At 38.4% G+C, this 21,791-nt stretch overlaps 2 protein-coding genes across 4 annotated transcripts; both read left to right on the top strand.

The window, feature by feature from the left end:
• Positions 1-459: 459 nt before the first annotated feature.
• On the top strand, positions 460-2,241 carry LOC122006547 (MORN repeat-containing protein 3-like). Of its 2 annotated transcripts, XR_006118716.1 has the most exons (4): positions 460-1,135; positions 1,507-1,735; positions 1,804-2,110; positions 2,177-2,241. XR_006118716.1 is itself a non-coding variant. In XM_042562092.1 (3 exons), exons 1-3 carry the CDS (start codon positions 489-491, stop codon positions 1,966-1,968), a joined length of 1,041 nt encoding a protein of 346 aa, XP_042418026.1. In that variant the 5' UTR covers positions 460-488; the 3' UTR covers positions 1,969-2,241. The 2 variants fall into 2 exon arrangements, 1 of the variants encoding a protein (XP_042418026.1); XM_042562092.1 differs by having other exon boundaries at positions 1,804-2,241.
• A 50-nt stretch (positions 2,242-2,291) lies between these two features.
• LOC122006548 (nodulation protein H-like) lies at positions 2,292-21,751 on the top strand. Of its 2 annotated transcripts, none has more exons than XM_042562093.1 (8): positions 2,292-2,422; positions 9,635-10,096; positions 10,525-10,760; positions 10,838-11,096; positions 11,749-11,928; positions 11,996-12,151; positions 12,328-12,562; positions 21,493-21,751. In XM_042562093.1, the coding sequence occupies exons 2-7, from the start codon at positions 10,064-10,066 to the stop codon at positions 12,499-12,501; spliced, it is 1,038 nt and encodes a 345-aa protein (XP_042418027.1). In that variant the 5' UTR covers positions 2,292-2,422; positions 9,635-10,063; the 3' UTR covers positions 12,502-12,562; positions 21,493-21,751. The 2 variants fall into 2 exon arrangements, with proteins under 2 accessions (XP_042418027.1, XP_042418028.1); XM_042562094.1 differs by having other exon boundaries at positions 21,490-21,751.
• The last annotated feature ends 40 nt before the right edge of the window (positions 21,752-21,791 follow it).

Raw genomic sequence — 21,791 nt, 5'->3', positions numbered from 1 at the left:
TCATATTGAGGGTTTGATGTTTCTTACGAAGGAAGGAGACATTATACTCCCTTACATGTTTTCCATGCTCGTACTTTAATGCCTCCCCTCCAATTAAATTTAATGCAGTGACGTGGACTTGAGTTTGATGGTTTAGGATTTGATCCAATTCCGCTCCCTTGCCAGCTCATGCATGATTTCATCTCAATCCTCTGTCGCTATCCTTCCTTCAGTCTTGTAAGGTTAGTTCTATTGTCGGATTCGGGTAATCGGGTTTTGCCGAGGTTGGACTCCTCCCGTTGTCCCCACACACCCTCGCACCCCTGATCCATGATCCGTCCGTACGCTCGCCTCCCCTCTCCCTCTGCCCTGCAATCGAGCGGTCCAGATGCGGAGGCGATCGCCACGTCACCCACCAACCGTCCGATGATCTCGTTCCTATATATTTACTCGTGTTTCGTCACCCGTCTCTCTCTCCTCCTCCTTCTTGCAGCATTTTAATCGGCGCCATGGAAGTAGGGCGCTCCCTTCTCCTCCATTATTCCTTCTTCGCCGTCTTCCTCCTCCTCTCTGCATCCCTCCTCTACCTCAACCGTGCCTCCGAAGCCTCCTACCACCGTCTTCTCCTCGCCTCCGCCTCCGCTTCCCTTGCTCTGATCTCCGTCCTCCTCGCTCGGTCGCGCCTACTCCGTATCCGATCCGCCGGCGCAAGCCTCCCCGTCCGATGGTTCATCGGGTCCGTCGAAGAGGACCCCGAGAGATTCCCGAACACGCGGGGAAAGGTCGCGCGAGAGGGCGTGTTGCTGTTCGGCAATGGGGATGTCTACGAAGGGGAGTTGTCCGGGGGGCGGTGCCATGGGGGAGGCGTGTATTGCTTCTGCGAGAAGGGGCGGTACGAAGGCTGTTGGATCGACGGGAAGTACGAAGGGCACGGGATCGAGAGCTGGGCCCGAGGGAGTCGGTACCGCGGGCAGTACCGTCAGGGTATGCGGCACGGCTTCGGGGTGTACCGGTTCTACGACGGCGACAGCTATGCCGGTGAGTGGGTCGGAGGAAAGAGCCAAGGGTGCGGAGTGCAGACTTGCTCCGACGGTAGTTGCTACGCCGGCGAGTTCAAGTGCGGGGTTAAGCACGGCCTCGGCCTGTATCGCTTCAGGTGACGAATTGGTCTAGTTAACAATTTAGTCACGACGCTTATTCTCCCTTCTCGGTTCTACTTCTTGAATCGATCCATGAATCAACGAATTCGTTGTATCATCTTGACGAATCGAACCACATATGTTCCGTGGAGCTGGTTGAACTCATCATCTGTTCCTGATGATAGAGTTCTTAATGCATCAGACACAAATTTCTTTGTCGATTTCATTTTTCATTTGGTTTGATCTCGTTGAATATGTTATGGAATAATGCATCAAACCACTATAGATCTGTTTGCTCTCTTTTACTCCTTCAATTGGCATGATGGAAGAGCGATTGAGAATTCAATTTCTCTGTCTACAATTGGGTGACTGGCCTTTCCTGTTGCAGGAATGGTGACAAGTATGCCGGCGAATACTTTGGAGACAAAATCCATGGATTCGGGGTGTACGACTTCGCCAATGGTCACTGCTACGAAGGTTCATGGCACGAGGGAAGGAGACAGGGCTTCGGAAGATACACCTTCCGGAATGGCGAAACACGACCTGGTGAGTGGGACTATGGCGTTTTGAAGAACAGCCTCTGCGCCTCAGATCCTGCAGTCTGGCGAGCTGTTGAGGTATGCCTCCCAATCCATCACACTACTGTGCTATTCTCATCAATTTGAAATATCTTTCATTGGTTTAGGCTGCAAGGACGGCCGCAGAGAAGGCAACTAAAGTTCCTCAAGTGGAGGAACAAGTTAGGCAGGCTATCTCAGCCGCAAACAAATCCGCCACCGCCGCTCGAGTTGCGGCAGTGCGAGCCGTCCAGAACCAGAAGGAAGACAAATTCTGTTGCATTTTTGTATAAGTTCAAACCTTGCAATCGAAGATTTTGCCAGGAACGACACAGACATCTACCTGATCCCAATGGAGAATGAGCTATACGCTCCAGAAGCTGAGAGCAAACGTCAGAATTAATACACCATTTAACACTGTAGAAAAGTCCATAGGTTTGCATTGATCTTCATCTGGTCAGCATCTTCTGCTCCATCCACTAAAGAAGAAGTATTTTGTAGGATAATGTGACAATGTGCTGGTTGTCAGTGTACCCCAATCTGCATTTGGATTCTCACTGCAGTCACTGGATGCTCGTTTGATTTACTTTGCAGGCTTCTCTTCTCAGCAGACAGATTTGCTTTATTGTTTTTTTTTTTTTTTATTTTATCAATTACTGTATGGCTTGGAAACTTAGTAGGGTAACATCTTGTTCTGTTGCAGAATCTTGGAGCAAGCTCCAGCTACTCCCACCTGCAGGCTATTAAGTAAGTGGTGCTGGCAATATTAGTCATTACATGACCGTATTCAATTTTATTTGTTTGGCACGGTTAGTAGAGATAAAATATAAAAAAGGTGTGGTACCGGTACGATCTAATAGACAACTTATTTTAAAAATTAAAAAAAAAATATCTTTCATAACATAAAATAATTTATTCCTATATGTTTAATAGCAAAAATGAATATAAAAGTATAATTTTTACTTTTTCATTTTCTATATTTTATACCACGTTAGGTTGGTTAGCCAGGTAATTTTTTTATTACACATGTAAATTTTTTATTTAATTTATTAAAATATACTCCTTCGACCCTCAAAACCTAGCCCACCTCATTAAATTCAAAGTCCCCTGGATGGTCTATACGAAGCAGAGGTGATTTAAGCAATTTGGTCCATCCCAACAGAGAGAATAGTCTAAGCTAGCCTAGACATATAGTTCGAGAGACTGGTGCGAGTAGGTCAAGCGAATTGGGCATGCTAATAGATCTGGACAGACTTGTAGGTTTGACAATTTGGGTAGGCCACTTAGACGGCCCAAGCATTGAAAGGTGGTTTGGATGGTCCATACTAGTCGATCTTTGGGTTCCAAACCTGTGCATCTATACACATTCAATTTAGACTTGTTTTACGTGGGCCTTTGTTATTTCATTTTTTTTATTTTTATAGCTCTCCGAAGGATTAGCCCGGAAGATGACTAGTTCAACCCTAAAAAAATATTCCATCACTATCAAATTAAATTCAGGAAGCGCTTGCATCATGCATTCAGTGTTGAATGCATAGGACGTTCACTATCCATAATCTCACCATAGACAATTGCTTCCTGGGCAGGATTCAAATTGTGATACTCTATTTGCAATTGAAGTACTTTTCTGTTGCACCATGCCTCGAGGGTACCTTTGTTGTTTCATTTTTTTTATACTAGGCATCTAGATCTTATAACTATGCTAATATGGGATAAACGGTATCGCCTCACATTCTGCCTACCAAATAAATCTAGGAAATACGCTAGCTCCTGACGGGGCACCTAACACACTAAAAATTTGATCGCCACAAGTGTTCTCGCAAGGGATCAAACCTTCACTTCATGTGAAAAATGCCCAGTTGTTGCCAGCACGTGACACTTTGGGGAGCACCTTTATTGTTTCATTTATTTTTAGTTGACATTAGATATCCAGTTTACGCCGACTAATATTGGGATGACTAACTCAGCTCCACGGAAGCTTTCTACCGACCAATAGAGTAAATCGGGAAGTACTCGTAGCAGATGGTCCATCAACCCAACATTCTTAATTTAACCATTCATTAAGAGACATTCATCCGTTAATTCGCTGAAGTTGGAACTCAATCCTTAGATGTTTGGAAACTGAGAAGGTGTCATGTCGCTGCACCATTACCTAGGGGCACCTTTATTATTATTTTTAGTTGGTACTAGATATCCAGCTTATGCCAACTAACCCTAAAAGATCGGTCTGATCTCACAAATGTTTTCCACTGACTACTAAGGTAAATCGGGAAGTACTCACAGCGGCGACCCATTATCCTAGCATTCTTAAGTTAACTTCCCATTAAGAAAAATTCATCTATTAATTCGTCAAAACTAAGACTCGATGCATAGATGCTTGAGAAACTGAGAAGGTGCACTACCTTCACCTTTATTATTTTATTTTTTTTAGTTGACGCCAAGTATATAGTTTTTTTAACCGACTAATTTTGGAAATGACCCGACCGGCCCGACCCCACAAAAGTTTCCCACCGCCATCAAGGTAAATCGGGAGGTGCTCGTGGTCGTCTATGCAGACGACTAACTTTCTCAGAACTTTTATTGTTTTATTTTTTTTAGTTGATATCAAATATCCTGCAGCTTACGCCAACTAATCCTGGGGTAACTGACCCAGCCCGATGGAAATTTTTCCACCGTCCAACAGGATAAAATAGGAAGCGCTCGCATCGGGTGGCCCATCAACCCAGCATTCTTAGGTCAACTGCCCATTAAGAGAAATTCATCTGTTAATTTGCCAAGGTATGTTTATTATTTCATTTTTTTAGTTGACACCAGATATCCAGTTTATGAAGACTAATTTTGAGGATGGTCTATCAAAACGACCAGCTTTCTCATGACCTTCATTGTTTCATTTTTTTAGTTGACGCCAGATATCTAGGTTATGTTTACTAATTCTCGTGATGATCTATCCAGATTGCCCGTTTTCTTAAGACCTTTATTGTTTCATTTTTTTAGTTGACACCAAGTATCCAACTTACGCTGACTAATCTTGAGATGATCGGTCCGACCCAACGGAAGTTTCCCAGCGGCTACTAGGGCAAATCGGGAAGCGATCGCAGCGGACACTCCATCAGTCTAGCGGTTCTTAGGTTAACCGCATATTAAGGGAGATTCATTCATTAATTCACGGAGGCACCTTTATTGTTTTATTTTTTAATTGGTATTAGGTATTCAGCTTACACAGATTAATCTCGAGGGTGACTAGCTCGGTCCTACAAAACTTTTCCACCGGCCGCTAAGATAAATCGGGAAGTGTTAGCAGCAGATGACCCATCAACCCGACATTCTTAGTCAATCGTTCATTAAGAGAAATTCATTCGTTAATTCGCCGAGGTGGGAACTCGATCCTTAGATGCTTGAGAAACTAAGAAGGTGCCCTGTCACTGCACCATTACCTGAGGGCATCTTTGTTGTTTCATTTTTTCAATTAATATCAAGTATTCAATTTATACCGACTAATCCTAGGAGTGACCAGTCATGTCCCACGGAAGTTTTCCATCCGCCACCAGTAGAGCCGTCAATTTAAGTTGGGCACGTCGAGTTAGTCCACCCTTGCCAAATAATTTAAGCATGTTAAATTGGAATTTTATCAACTTATTTAAAGACGGGTCTAGGTGGGCTGACCTTCTTGGGTCTGTGTCACGTGTGGGTCGACTCGCGGTGAGATTGGATTGACCCAGGGGTTGAGAAGAAAAAAAATTGTCTAAGTAAATTTTTTCTCAAATAAATAGAAGAAGCAACAACAAGAGATTTAGGAAGTGTTTCAGAAAACTTTTGCTTATTTAAAAGTGATTTTATAGAGATTATTTTTAAATTAATGAGAAGTTAAAACATGGAGTATTTAGAAATAGAAACCAAAAGCTAATATAAGGTAAATTTTGAATATTTGATAAATAATTATTTCTAACCTTAATCTTTAGTTAAATGATAACAATATCCTTAAACTATATAAATTAATATTTTTTAATTATCTAAATATAATTTTGATACACTAGTGTTTATATAATTATTATTATATTTTTAATATTGTATCAAAAATAATTTTTTTATAACAGCAATGTTTAAAAATATATATAAATTAATTAAAATATAAATATAAAAAAAGATAAAATTTATATAGATATGCAAAAATATGTATAAAAAAATTTAAAAATGCAAATTATATAAAAAAACTAAAATATTATTTAAAAAATAAATACTTATAATAAAACATGATTGAAATTTTATAAATGATTTGAGAAGTGATATGAGGAGAGAAATTAGGTCAAAAGTGTAACAGTAATTATGTAAAATGATAAATTTATTAAGGGCATAAATGTCAACTATTATACCATAAATAAAAAAGCAGAAGTAAAAAAAAAATCAAATTTTTACTTCTAATTTTTGAGTAAAAGTTATAGAAGCTAAAGTAAAGTAAAATTTGATATTCATAAATACTCAAAAGTATTTCCATTTAGTTAGAACATGATAAAAGCTTAATTGAAACTCTACCAAATACTCCCTTAACTGTTCTCCTTTTGTAGAATTAAATTTTAGATAAATAAATACGAGCTCTACTCTTCATTAAAGAAAAATAAATAAACCATAACTAAACAAATACTCCAAATAATCATTTCTTCCACAATTTCTGTATGGATAGGAATCTCCAAAGACAATAAACACACAAAAACCTACTAGATTGCAATTCTATGAAAGTCATAAGCATTAAATCCACCTAATAAGTAATCCAAATTTAAAATTTTAATATATATATATATATATATATATATATATATTTTTTTTTTTTTTTTTTTTGACAGGCTCGTGAGTTGATCCACCTAACCCACAACCCAATATGAGTTAGATTGGGTTGGGGATTTTCCAATCCACCAAAATGATGGGTCGTTTCGCCTTGCCCCTCCCTGCCTAGCTGCGGGTCGACTCGTCTGACAACCCTAACCATTAAGGTAAATCTGGAAGCACTCGTAATGAGCATTCCATCAGCCTAGCATTCTTAGGTCAACTGTCCATTAAGAAAAATTCATATGTTAATTCATCGAAGTTGGGACTCGATTCTTAGATTCCTAAGAAACTGAGTGTACTCTGTTGCTACACCATTGCCCCGGGTCACCTTTGTTGTTTCATATTTTTTTAAAAAAATAATTTATTTTTTTAGTTGATACTAAGTATCCAACTTACGTTGACTAATTCTCGGGATGACCAACCAGATCCCACAGAAGTTTATCACCAACCGCCAGAGTAAATCCGGAAGCGCACACAGCAGGAGGCACATCAGTCCAACGTTCTTAGGTCATTCACCCATTAAGTAAAATTCATCCGTTAATTTGTCAAAACTAAAACCCAATCCTAGATGCCTAGGAAATTGAGTAGATGCGTTGTCGCTGCACCATTGTCCTGGGTCACCTTTGTTGTTTTATTATTTTTTTTAGTTGACATCAAGTATTCAGCTCTTCAAACTAACTAATCCTAGGATGATTGGCCCGACTACACAAAAGTTTTCCACTTTCCACTAGAGTAAATCGAGAAGTGCTTATGGAGGCTTATCCAGAAAGCCAACATTTTTAGGCCAGTTTTCACTAGAAGTAAAATACATTGTAATGCACCGTAGTTGAGATTCAAACCTTAGATTCCTTGATTATACGTTGGAAGGTTTAACCATTGCATCATTGCCCGAGGCCACCTTTGTTGTTTGATTGTAGTAAAAAAGTGATTACGCTCACCACAAACGCCCCTCACAATCTTTCCCTCGGTTATACGAAGGGAGGTAAATCACAGAGTCAATTTATATCCAACCGCCAAGTAGCTAGGAGATGGGAGGAGTTTTTTCCTCGAGGGCATATGTTCGCTGAGAATTGATCTCTACCCCCATTGTAATAAATATGTCACTCTCTAGTTAACTGGGCTTTCCGTGGGGGCACCTTTGTTGTTTCATTGATTATATTGATTGCACATTGAATTTTCTAGGTTACGTGAGGGAAGATAAATCATAAAATTAATTTATAACCGACTGTCAAGTGTTTAGAAGATGGAAAGAGTTTTTTTGATTAATTTATAACCGACTGTCAAGTGTTTAGAAGATGGAAAGAGTTTTTTTCTCAAAGACATGTTTGTTCAAATTAATCCTTATTCTATTCTATTATAGTAAATCTATCACTATTTAATCAACTCGAGGTCAGTGGCGGATCTAGGGGGAGCGGGGGTGTGCTTGAGCACCCCCTTACTCCCGAAAATTGCTACCAATATGTTGTAGTCCGAGGGACAATGAAAAGGAAGATAAGCTCCAACTTCTTTCTTTGAGTACCCTTTTTCTTTTTTGTTTGGATCCACCACTAAGGACTAGGAGTGTCAATTCAGGTGGGTCAGGTAGGGTTGATTTTTTTTTTTTTAACCCAACCCGAACTCGACCCGAACCCGAGTTCAACCCAAAACACCTCAATCTGAACCTGAACCCGACCAACCCGAACCCGACTCATATAACATGAAAATCTTATTCAAAACGATTTTTTTGGGGCTATTTTCCCTATAATTCTTCACTTTTATCTCAATACTCCATCATTATAATACAAGCATGATATTAATATACATAAAAACATCTAAATTTTTAAAATAAAATTTGATTTAACCCCCAAAAAATTCACAAAACCCTATATTTAAATCAACCCGGGTCAACCCGAATCCGACCCGACCCAATCCGAAATTTTTTTACTCTCCAACCCGAACCCAACCTAAACCCGAAAATATCCAATCCGAATTTGATTTTTTTTCGAATCGATTCGAATTGAGTCATCAGGTCGGGTTTATTTTTGACATCCCTACTAAGGACATCACTGTATATTGTTTCATTGATTGTACATTGAATTAATCGCTGTTCTGATTTGTATTATATGAGTGCAGAAACCATATTTAAAAACTTTGTTTTCATATTTCAATTTTATGTTTAAGTTCAGTTGAGAGAAAACACTCAAGAGAAACCTCGTTTACTTTCTTAAATTATGATCGAAATTAAATTCAAAAAACTTCCTTTTGATCCCACATAAAAAAAACAAAATCTGATTACTATTAATATGACGGTAAACAACCCGAACTTTTAGGTATTTATATATTTTTTTTTTATAAGATAACTGAGTCGAGCTGAATTGAGTCGAGTCAAATTTAAAATGAATTAAATTTTTAAAATGATTGTTCAAGCTTGATTTGATTTATTTATTTATTTATTTATTTTTGAACTTGAGTTTATTTGAAGCTTGGTTTGACCTTGGTTCGTTTAGATATTATCGAGCTCTTAATTCAAGCTTGGTTTGAGTTTGGTTCGTTTAGATGTTATCAAATTTTTAGTTGTTTAATTGGTTATTGAACTTGATAATTTAAATTTATTTATTTATTTTATTTAATTATTTATTTAACATAATGAAAAGAATTTTATTAATGAATATAGTTCGCAAATAGTATTCATGAATATTGTATTCAAATTTATTTATTTAATTAATTTTATACATATTAAATAAGTATAAATAAATTTTTATCAAACTAAACTTATCTATTCGATTGATTTACCGTCTAACTATCATCCTGAGAAATTGAATATGAAAGTATGTGCAACGGTTACGGTGTCTCTCATCCATCTCTAACTATGCTTTTCTTAAAAAAAAATAAAAAAAATAAAAAAAACCCAATTCTACAAAGTGATGCTACGTTTGATCTGAATATGCTGATCCATTCCTAGTGGAAGATTTTTCAAATTTGAATGAAAAAGGAAATCAATGAAGCTTTTCATTATTTTATTTTATTTTATCAAGAATCAGTACTACCGCGTGATAAAAGTTGGGAGTTTTCAATTAGAAAAAAAAAAAGTTGCAACTTTTATGCCTTTTTTTTCCATCCTCATGCATAAATTGCCGATGCTTGCCTTCTTCCTCTCAGTGTAGGCGTAGCACATTTGTCTGGGCTATTTTGGACGCCCCTTCTCTCCCCCGGCGCCAGGTGTGCTGCTCAACGCGCACGCAGAAGTCGGAGGGGAAAGAGAGGAACGGATTGGTTGTCGACGACGACAGAGAAAAGCAATGGCAGCTAGTGACATTTTGAGAAGAAGAAATAAATGCAGTTTTCCAGTTTCGAACAAAAAAGGGATTTTGTTAAGGGCGAAAGGGAGCGCCTTGTGGCGTCTATAAGCAATGATGTTTGCTCACGCGGTCTTGATGAGCCAGGCAGAAGAGGTCGAAGCGACTGAAGCTGTTGATCCTCATCTTCCTCTCGCCTGCTAGAAACCTCGCATTACCAACAACAAAAACAAAAGTGGTTTTTTGGAATAGTTCATAGAAGAATCGAAGAATAGGTTGCGGAAAAAAGGACATGATGGTGGAGGAGCGGTGCTTCTTCAACAAGGTCATTTCTCTTTCTTCCTGCTTGTTATTTGTCTTTGTTTTTCAAATGAAGGGTAGGGGGAAAAAAAAGAGTTTCAATCTTGCTCCTTTATTTTACTTTTCTCTTTTGAGCATTTCATTGACTGCAAATGGAGTATGAGTAATTGCTTTCTACCTTATTTGTCTCCCCTCTCGATCACCCAAATCTTCTCTAGGTTAAGATTATATTGCACATTTTTGGAGGTCCACTCCCTGCTTTATCTTGGTAAAAATCCAGGAAGAATGAGGGTAGTCTCTTCATTGTCTTTCTCCCCAACCCCTTTCCCTCTTTCTCCTTTCTTTATCCAGAATCTCCCTCTCCTTTTCTGCTATCACTTGCTCTGGTTTCTGTATTCGTGTGTTCGATATAGAGCATAGTAAAGAGAATAACTAGTGTGAAATTTCTTGCAGGACACACTTGTTGTCAAGGCACCAAAGAAAACACACATTGCATTGAAGATGTTTATGTTAGTTACTGTGACAATATGCGGCATCTATATTTGCTCGGTATGTACAAAGCAGATAAGAATGCAAAGCAGACCCAGAATTTTGAAATTTGAGATAATCAAGCCACCTTGCAAGAATTCTTCAGTATCACATCGAGAATTTGCGTATTTGCACTATCCATCACCAGTCACTCATAGCAGGCATGCGCGTTGGCAATTTGTTCTCTTGGCTTTCTTTCATCCATTTTTATGTGACCAACCAGTCATTGTCTTATCAGGGAGGAATGTGCATGTACACCAGTTCATTTTTTTTCTATCGTGTCGATGCAGAGGTCTGGAAGTGGGTGGTTCGAGACTCTCTTAAATAGTCATGTTAACATTAGTTCTAATGGGGAGATCTTCTCTCCCAAAGAAAGGAGAACTAACATATCTACAATCATAAGGGCATTGGACAAAGTGTATAATCTCGATTGGTTTAGTAGTGCTTCGAAAAATGAATGCACTGCAGCTGCTGGCTTCAAGTGGATGCTTAATCAGGTAAATCGGTTGAATTCTTTTTGTCTTAATATGCCTATTGAAAGTTTATAAGTTTGCATGGTTTGAAATGATGACAAAGTGATTTCTTTTCAATTTGGATGCAATTGAGAGTTTCTTGAACTCCTATTTTGATTTGAGTTAGGATGAGCTTTGTATGGATGCTCTGGCTGAATCGAAACGAATTGTTGCTATGTGTTCATACTTTTAATGCTGCACATAAGATATGGTTCTGTGATTTGCCAAAGGCAAAAGAATGAGGTGCATGAATAATGTACGAGGTTCATGTATAATGAATGCATGGGCACAGGTAAAAGAGGGTGAAACTTGAGATAAAAACTCCAATCTCTTCAGGGATCCACATGCTTTATGAGACCTTTGATAGCAAAGCGTGAGGAAACGCCGATCATATTGTACAAAGTCGTAGCATCTGCAGATAATTGTTTGCTCACCTACTATTGGTTTAACTAATTTCTTGCAAGAGTAAATATAATTCACTTCTTCTTCATCTAAGTTGACAAGTTTAAGCTTTGAGTTATTAGTTAAGCATAATTTCTCAATGTTACTAGTATTAAATGAGAGATAATTCTTGAATTCCAGCCTGATCTTACTGCATCAATATGATTCTCACATCGATTAACTGGGACTATTTCAGGGTCTGATGGACAATTGCATAAAAGTCATCCAATATTTCAGGGAAAGAGGTGTCTCTGTAATATTCCTATTCAGAAGGAACTTACTTCGTCGTTTAGTTTCACAGCTCGCAAATGATCATGATCGCAGTACTAAGCAACTAAATGGAACACATAAAGCTCATGTACATTCTGAAAATGAGGTTAGTCTCCTTTGTCATACGGTTTCAATCTCCCGAATTTTATGTCACACCTGTTGACAACATTCAGGCCAACATTCTCGCAATGTACAAGCCAAGGATCAATACCTCGGAGTTAATCTCAAATCTTAAAAATGCTGAAAAGTTTGCGAGTGATGCCTTGGAGCACTTCAACAATATCCGCCACATCGTTCTGTACTACGAGGATCTTTTGCAAAATAGTACTGTGAGTTCAGCTTATCTATTGACTCGGGTTCTCATTTATTATTCTCAATAATGAAGTTAGTAAGTTATTTATAAATAGAGCACTTGTGGGTGAAGTTCGAAAGGAAAGATTTTGTTGTTAAAATGCAATGCCCTTTAGTATACCACTTACATTCTTTTGTTTATTTTCTTCCCCAGAAGATGATGGATGTCCTGGAGTTCCTCAAAGTACCTCACAGAAAACTAGTTAGTCGGCATGTTAAGATACACACAAAACCACTACCCAGTTTGATCGAAAACTGGGATGAAATTTACACCAGTCTCAAAGGAACAGAGTATGAGAGCTTCTTGAAAGCTGATTATGTTTCATAGATAATCTTGCCTCTGCACGAATTCCTGTTAGCCGGGTTTTCCACGGCATGGTCATGGCAAGGTAGAGAATTATTTATTTCAAATTTTTCGGATTGATTGCTTATCATTTTAGTGAACACAATAAAAGAGTTTTCTAACATTTACTGACCCCAAGCAGCCAAAACATTTTATTGCAAGTTAGAACTACTTACTATGTCGACAAGGATCCCCTGGTACCAAAACAAGGTTTCAAAAACAAAGGGGGATCAACAGAATACAGTGTTGGTAGTCAGTCTTGTTTTAATAGCTTCTTGTGTGAGTTTGTGAGAGCATAGGTTACTTGATCTCCTCTGCCATTTTAGCTTCTATTGTGAGTCTTGTTTTAAAAGATTTCCCTGGCAAATAGGAGGAAACGAGGCTATGACCCGAACAGTCCTGGCAGACAGTAGGGAATCTCCAAGTTGTGATGTTCCTATCCTCCCAATTCTATGACATCTTTCCATAACTTAGAGCTGAGATCAAGAGAAATGTTAAGTATCGCTTGAAATGTCGGTGTCCAACTGTTAGTATTTGGCACTGGTACAAAAGGGGTAGACGACGAGGTCAAGTATCAAGGGAATGCCTTTTCAGTTTAGTACCCTTTGAAATTTGAGGGCTTTGGCAGCCCTTCAATACTATTGAGTTTGCGAGATACATTCTTGAAATCTTTCCCCAAAGAAAAATTCACCCTTCTGTGTGCACTGTCTTGATCAGGTCTGTTAAAGCCTTCTATGTTGGAAATGGGGATAGTGGGGAACGTGGCCCATGTTCCCCACTACACATAATGGAAAAGTCCATTATGCCCCTAGTGTATTTCCCTATATAAAGGGGGTCCGTCCAAGGCTCAGCGTGTGTGAAATCGCGATCGTGCGACGAGAGTAAGAGGAGAACATCCAAAGCGGCGAGATTTGGTTTGTGGAATTGCGGAGGGCTTTCCGATCCTGTGATCGCTCTTCCGATAGCGAGCTTTGTCATTGCCGATTGTGGATCTGCGGGAGATCGCTATAAGTTTTTATTGCATTTAATTAATTCGTCTATCATGCATTTAGAACATATTTTCTACATTGGTATCAGAGCGCGTAGTTATTTCTAAATGCTTAGAGTCGAATTATAATATTGCCGTTCGAATGTTTCCTCGTTTTGTCATTTCCCGTCGCCGTTTTGCACGACTAATGTGTCGAAGCATACACGTTTTGCCCAATTTGTAAAATCACTATCGCTGGATTTACCGGCGATGGCAGTCCGTGGCCGTCGTTGGCGTCCTGGCTGGCCGGTTATGTGTTGGTGGCTAGGACAGTCAGGACCACTGTCGACGATTTCGTTGGGCCTAAAGATGACTGATTTATGGTACCGGAAAGGACCGGTTGTCACCGGCAGAAGGCTGGCATGGCCGGCGACTGTGTTTGTCGCAGTTGCAGTGTGGGCAGCATGATCAAAGTGGGCGGCTTGGTGGCGTGCGTGAGCGACGTGGGTGTGGCGGAGAAAACGACAGAAGACGTGTTCGGGTTTTTTTTTCTTTAATCTTTTTTAATAGGATAAGTTCTATTTAAAAGAAAAAAAGGAAACTTTTTTTTTTTTTGTTCGAACAGAACAGTGCAAACTCACGTGCTTTAAAAACTATTTATATATTAATATATATAAATAATGCATGTTAGAATTAATTAAAATTATGATTATTATTCTAATTTTAATTAATTAGGTGGGTTTAAATTGGTTGGTCCAATTAGATCCGGTTTAGATTAAACCATTGAGTTTAATCAAACCAATTTGATCCAACCCCAAATCAATTTGGGTTGATTAATTGGACTTGGACCAAATATGATCAAATGACCAGATTTGTTCTATTAGGTCAGATTTGATCAAAACAATTAGATTTGTTCTAATTGGTCGGACTTAAACCAATGGATATTGGTTTGATCAAACGGACCTGAGTTTAATTAATAAGTCTGAAATTGATAGAAATGGACTTAGAGAAAAAGTAACAGAACATAGGTACAAAAATTCCTGTCCAATTAGATTAGTTCTAATTAAGGACAAAGAACTGAGCTTAGGATCTGGATCCCTAATCAACCGATCCAATGGGTTTGACCAATTAGATTAGTTCTAATTGTCGACTTGAACTCCTGAAAATCGAGAAGATTTGTTTTTCTTGATTTATTATATTGGTACTATGCCTGTATAAATTGAAATAAGCCGATTTTGTACTGGTTAGTCGGTTTTGTACTGACTTATTTATTTTCAATTTTTCATATGGCACGGACGATTACCACATTGACTCGTCGCAAAGTGCGACGAAATCAGCTCAGGGAGGAAATTCAGGAGATAGAGTACAACTCTGCTTATGGAGTCGACGGACACATTGGACGACTTGATGATCTATTTTGGAAACTTGAGCGAGAAGAGTTTCCAGTCCTGGACAGTTATAGGATTTGGGCTTTGATGGAATCATAGCCAGAAAATCCTAGGATGATAGCGGACTATATTTGGGGGCGTCATCAAGGACGCGTCACATATTCTGTACTATGTGAGGAGTTGCTTCATCATATGACTGAAGAGGATCCGGAAGAGTTCGAAGAGGACCCGGAAATGATCGAGGAGGAACTAGAAGAGGATCCAATTGTGGATCCAATAGAGAACCTTGAAGCTGTCCTGCCTGTGATTACCCCAAATGAGTCCAGGCTGAGAGTGATTATTTTGGCCACTGCACTAGTGTCTGTCCTAGTGGGAGTGGTAGTTGCCTATCTAGTTTATTAGAGTTCTGTTATTTTTATTGTCGTTTTGTATGAACAATAGTTAGTCCATTTCATTCATGTCAGTTAGTTATATGTTAACAATTTGCAGCATAATTTTATATTAATGATATGTTCATTTAGTTATGTTGTTTGCTTGACATGATGCATGATTAGTTCATGATGTATTAAATGATTAGTTCATTTAATTAAAAAAACATGATATATTAAATGATTAGTTCATTTAATTAATGAATTCATGATATTATAAATGATTAGTTCATTTGTTGGGATGTATGTAATAGAATTGATTAATATTAATTTGATTGGTCATACGGATGATGAGTGAAAACATAGTTGTCACTTGATTTTGTAAACCAACTCAAAGTAATATTAAGTCAATCATAAATTGCATACATATGATATACACTGAATACTAAATAATTTATTTATTTATGATAGATTATGGCAACCAAAAACATAATAGCTGAACTCAACAAAGGTGAAAAACTTAATGGGGATAACTACAAGATCTGGCACCTCAAAATATAATATGTACTTGAGGAACAAGAAGTTCTAGAGGCTGTAAATCAGGTTATGGAAGTACCTGTAGATGGTCCCACTGCACAACACAGACGAGATCTTGATGCCTATAAGGCATGGAAGAAAAAGGACTCCACTGCAAAGGGTATATTGATTAGTTCAATGGTAGACGACCTAGCTTTTGAATATGAGTCATATCTTACGGCTCATGAAGTCTGGGTTGCCCTTAAAGAAAAATACAGTGGAGTAAGTCTGAGCAAGCTTCGACAGCTGACAATTAAATTTGACAGCTACAAAAAGCGTCCGAACGTATCAATGGTTCAACACCTCAGGGAGATGTCGAACATGATTCGGGAGCTTAAAACTGCTGGTCATGAGTTGACTGATGAACAACAGGTTCAAGCAGTTATACGTTCACTTCCAGATTCTTGGGAAACCATGAAGCAGACCTTAACTCACAGTGAGAGTATCAAGACTTTCACTGATGTCTCACGCCATGTAGAATTGGAGGCGGAGAGAGTTGAATCCGCAAGGATTTCTGGACAAGCCTATGTGGCTGTAGGTTCTGCAGGATCATATGGATCCAAGAAAAAGAAATGGTTCAAGAAAGGGAAGGGAAAGAAGAGGGAAGCTGCTGTTGTGGGACAAGGCCCAATCAAGAAGATAGTCAAGAAGACTGGAAAGAAACCTAAAAACAAGTTGACTTGTTTTAACTGTGGCAAAAAGGGCCACTTTGCTCGGGAGTGCACTGAGCCGAAAAAGGTAAATCCAAGTGTGTCTTCTTTTCAAGAGCATTTTGTTGCTAGTTCAGTGTTGTTAGCTGATTCTTATCCTTTGTGGATTATAGATTCGGGAGCAACCAACCATGTAGCTCGGGAACGAGTTACATTTGTTGAGTACCGTCGGGTACCAGCTGGCAACAAGTGGATCTATGTGGGAAATAATGCAAGAGTTGAAGTCAAAGGAGTCGGCACTTGCAAACTCAACCTACGTGGTGGTAGAGTTTTATTTCTACATGATGTCTTGTATGCTCCTGAAATTCGACGGAATTTTGTTTCCGTTACGTGTCTTCTTGATTTAGGGTATTGTATTAATTTTTACAGTCGGTCTGTTGAACTTAAGATTGACTCAGTGTCAATCGGATATGGTTTTTTAACAAATGGTTTTATGGTTCTTGATGTAGAACCAGATGCCAATTATGCTATTGATGGTTGTTTTTCAAACATTGCTTTAACTAGTGATGCAGATATAACTGATGAGGTTTGGCATGCTAGATTAGGACACATAGGACAAGAACGTATGAATCGATTAGCTAAAGAGGGTCTATTGGGCACTCGAGCTAAGATTCAATTGTCTATATGTGAGCATTGTCTTGCTGGAAAAGCAACTAGGAAACCATTTGGTAAGGCTATTAGATCTGAATCAACATTGTAGTTAATTCATTCGGACATTTGTGGTCCAATGAATGTGAAAGCTAGACATGGAGCTTCCTATTTCATTACATTTATTGATGATTTCTCTAGGTTCGGTCATGTGTATTTGATTTCTCACAAATCCGAAGCATTAGATTGCTTCATTCGTTATATGAACGAAGTTGAGAATCAAACGGAACGTAAAGTTAAGACTTTACGCACTGACCGTGGTGGGGAGTATTTGTCTGATATGTTCAAGACAATATGTAATGATAGAGGGATTATTAGACAGTTGACAATCCCTGGAACTCCACAGCAAAATGGGGTAGCTGAAAGAAGAAATAGGACTCTTCTTGAAATGGTTAGGTCTATGATGACGCAAGCTAATTTGCCAATCTCCTATTGGGGAGATGCATTATTAACTGCAGCCTATATACTTAACAAAGTGCCTTCAAAGTCAGTTCCATCTACCTCATATGAACGTTGGACAGGTAGAAAACCAGATTAATCTGAGACCCTGGGGGTCAGCTGCTTATGTTCATGATAGTTCTCACAAGTATGGAAAACTGGGGCCTAGAGGTAAGAAATGTATCTTTATAAGATATCATGAGACCTCCAAAGGTTATGTTTTCATAGGTGAGCAACTAGATGGAACCATCTCCGAAATAGACTCGAGAGATGCGACTTTTCTCGAAACAGAGTTCCCAATCAGAGGTGATGTTGATAAAAATGTTCCTCTATTTGAGGAGGATGAGATATTATCAACAAGAGAGGTGTCAAAAGGGATACCTGAGTCTAGTCAACCGAGTGGGAGTGATATGCCGAGTCATGAGTTGACTTCTCAACAGCCCAACTTACGGAGAAGTGTTCGTAAGATCAAACCTAAGAAGAGGTTTGATATTGAGAATGAGGCATTGGTTACACTTCCAATTGACGACGACGAGCCTCAATCCATTGAGGATGCATTGGGATGTAGAGTTAGAGAAAAATGGAAAGCTGCAATGGTTGAAGAGATGGAGTCCATGATTCAAAATCATGTTTGGGACTTAGTCGATCTTCCTCCGGGCCGAAGGGCTATTGGGAATAAATGGATTCTCAAAATAAAGAGGAAAGCAGATGGATCGATTAACAGATACAAAGCTCGTTTAGTTGCAAAAGGATATACCCAAATGGAGGGTATTGACTTTGAAGAGACATTTTCTCCCGTAGTGAAATTTGTATCAATAAGAGTTATTTTGGCCTTTGTGGCACATTATGACTTAGAATTACATCAAATGGATGTAAAAACCGCTTTCCTTAACGGTGATCTTGACGAAGAAATCTATATGGTTCAACCAGAAGGTTTCATTGCTGAAGGCCAAGAGCAAAAAGTATGTAGACTTAGAAAGTCTATATATGGGCTAAAGCAAGCGTCAAGACAATGGAACATAAGATTTAACGAAGTCGTTTTATCTTATGGTTTCGAGATGATCAATGAGGATCATTGTGTTTTCTTGAAAAGGGAAAAAGGAAAATATGTCATTTTATCATTATATGTTGATGATATGCTGATAGCTGGAAATGACATAGGATATGTGAATGAAGTCAAGAAGTGGCTGTCATCACAATTTGATACAACAGATATGGGAGAAGCTGAATACATCTTAGGGGTGAAGATCATAAGAGATCGTCCTAAAAGACTTTTGGGTCTGTCACAAGAGTCTTATATAAAGAAGATGTTACATCATTTCAGCATGTCTAATTGCAACATAGAACATACACCTATTGTGAAAGGTACTGTGTTGAGCAAGAGTATGTGTCCTAAAACTTCAGAGGAAATAGCTGAGATGAATAAAAAATCATATGCCAGTGCTATTGGTAGTTTGATGTACACTATGTTGTGTACACGTCCCGATATCAGCTATGTTGTGGGCTTGGTCAGTCGCTTCCAGTCAAACCCAGGATCGAGACATTGGAAGGCAGTAAAAAGGATATTCAGATATCTGAAGGCGACAACAGATTATTGTCTCTGTTTTCAAGGATCAGATATGAGTCTGAAAGGTTATTCAGATGCAGATTGGGCTGGAGACCTGGATGATAGAAAATCCACATCAGGCTATACATTCTTGCTGAATGGTGGCGCCATCTCCTGGAACAGCAAGAAACAAGCTTGTGTAGCTTTGTCGACTATGGAAGCTGTGCAAGAAGCAGTCTGGTTGAGAAGGTTTCTGAAGCATCTGAAAATTGCTGAGGATAGTGGGAGTCCAGTAACTGTCTACTGTGACAGTCAAGCTGCAATAGCTTTTTCCAAGGATCCCAAATATCATAGCAAAGGCAAGCATATAGAAATTAAATATAATTTTGTAAGGGATATTGTGGCTAAAAAAAAAGTCATTCTTGAGTATGTCCCTACACGTGTTATGCTTGCAGATCCTTTTACTAAGACAATGACTAAAGAGTCATTTAAAGAACATGTAAAATCTTTGGGACTTCGTAGAATGTAACAATATTGAAATAACAATCAGACTTTGTGTTATGATTGTGTCATTTGCCATAATTTATTTCAGTGTATATGTTGTATTTGTTACATTCATGTAAGATCTCGGTGAGCATGTTGGCAGGTGAAGATTGGTCCACTCACATGGACAATCATCTCTGTTTGTTAAGTACAAATAGGGGTAAGACCGTTACTTATGAAACAGCTTACGTAGCTGAAATTATGAAATTAGAGACAGATTCATAAGTTGAGGTCGCCTTGATAATTGTGTCAAGATGAGATTATTTATGTGTAAATAATGATCGAAGTAAATGAATCCACCATTTACTAAACCTGTTGAAAGCCAGATTAGAATTCATATGTTGAATTCAGGATTAGACGTTAGGTATGTCTAGATCGAAATCTGTACGATGTTAAATTTAAAGACAACATGCACTCTTTTTAGTAAAGAGAATAACATCGTAGCATGTGATTCATACCACATGTGCTATTGCGACAATAAAGGTAGTAGGAGAATGAATCCCTGTTTCTCTACTATGTGAGACCTTTGAGATTATATGTTAATCTTAATTTTTGCCTTAGTGACTATTTAGCTGTCTACTTGAAGTTTTAATCAGTGTCTGCTACTTTAGCGTGTATCCTATGGCTATGGATGATTCGGTCTATGGAGCATAACTAGGAAAGCGACTGATTAAAATGAATTGATTCTAGCTAAAAAGGAAGATTAAATATATTTACATCTTTTGTTGTTATTCACTGGTCGACCCATTTCTGTTATGTACGGAAATGAATGTGAATATAGGATATGGAACATGCTCATGACATAGTGGTCATTATAAGGGATTAGAGATGTTCATATCGATGTAAATGAAAATTATTTAATCTGGGTAAATAGCAAGACATGGATATCTTCAAGATAATGACTGTGTGTCACTTGAAGATTAGATGGATCCTAGATAATGGCTATGTGCCACCAGGAAAGTGGCTAAGTGCCATGAAGAGTGTGTCTCTAATTTATTTGAGCAGCTAAGTAAAGTGTAACAACTTTATTAGTATTGATTGCTCAAAGAGCGGCTAAGTCAAGGTGTAACAATCTTCTTAGCAACTATCGCTCAGTGTGCTTGCTGTCGCACGAACCATTTTCTCTAAGTATGGATTGGATGTTCTCATATGGTCTATGTGACCGAACTCTCTAATAGTCTATGTGACTTATTAAGTCTTTGTGACTTACCTGAATGAACTAGTCTTTGTGACTTACCTGAATGAAAAAGTCTTAGTGACTTACCTTGGACGAGTGGGAGATGTTGGAAATGGGGATAGTGGGGAACGTGGCCCATGTTCCCCACTACACATAATGGAAAAGTCCATTATGCCCCTAGTGTATTTCCCTATATAAAGGGGGTCCGTCCAAGGCTCAGCGTGTGTGAAATCGCGATCGTGCGACGAGAGTAAGAGGAGAACATCCAAAGCGGCGAGATTTGGTTTGTGGAATTGCGGAGGGCTTTCCGATCCTGTGATCGCTCTTCCGATAACGAGCTTCGTCATTGCCGATTGTGGATCTGCGGGAGATCGCTATAAATTTTTATTACATTTAATTAATTTGTCTATCATGTATTTAGAACATATTTTCTACATTCTAAACTTTGTTTGGAATTGGGAAGTTCCTTCCCTTTATAGTACAAGTGAATTAGCACAGGATTCTTGATTCCCAATGAAATTAAGTCAAAATATTTTTTTTTTACTACATTTATTGTTGCATTTACAGAATATGTTTGCTGCTCAGCTATACAAATCTCCATTTTGTTTTCAGCAGATTTTATATCAAGAGGCTCGAGACAGAAAGACACAAGAAACACTGAGTAGACTTCTTGCACACGGTTATTCCTTGTTAAAGATGGATCATTGCAACCTACAGATCTTTTATTTTATTTGAATATATAATATCTATATATAGTTCATTGTGTTTTTTAATTTTATTTTTTATATTATTTCTCCTCATAAAACTTTCTAATCCGTCCTGTATAAAAAGCAAGCTAGCAATGTTCATATTTTTGAGAGAAATCTAAGCTTTAGCACATGAGTTCAATCATGCTCTTACATGTCCTCCATTAA

This window comes from Zingiber officinale, chromosome 7B (assembly GCF_018446385.1).
Source record: "Zingiber officinale cultivar Zhangliang chromosome 7B, Zo_v1.1, whole genome shotgun sequence".
Lineage (NCBI taxonomy): Eukaryota > Viridiplantae > Streptophyta > Magnoliopsida > Zingiberales > Zingiberaceae > Zingiber > Zingiber officinale.
The sequence above is the reverse complement of the archived record's forward strand: the minus strand, read 5'-3'. Positions and strand labels throughout refer to the sequence as shown.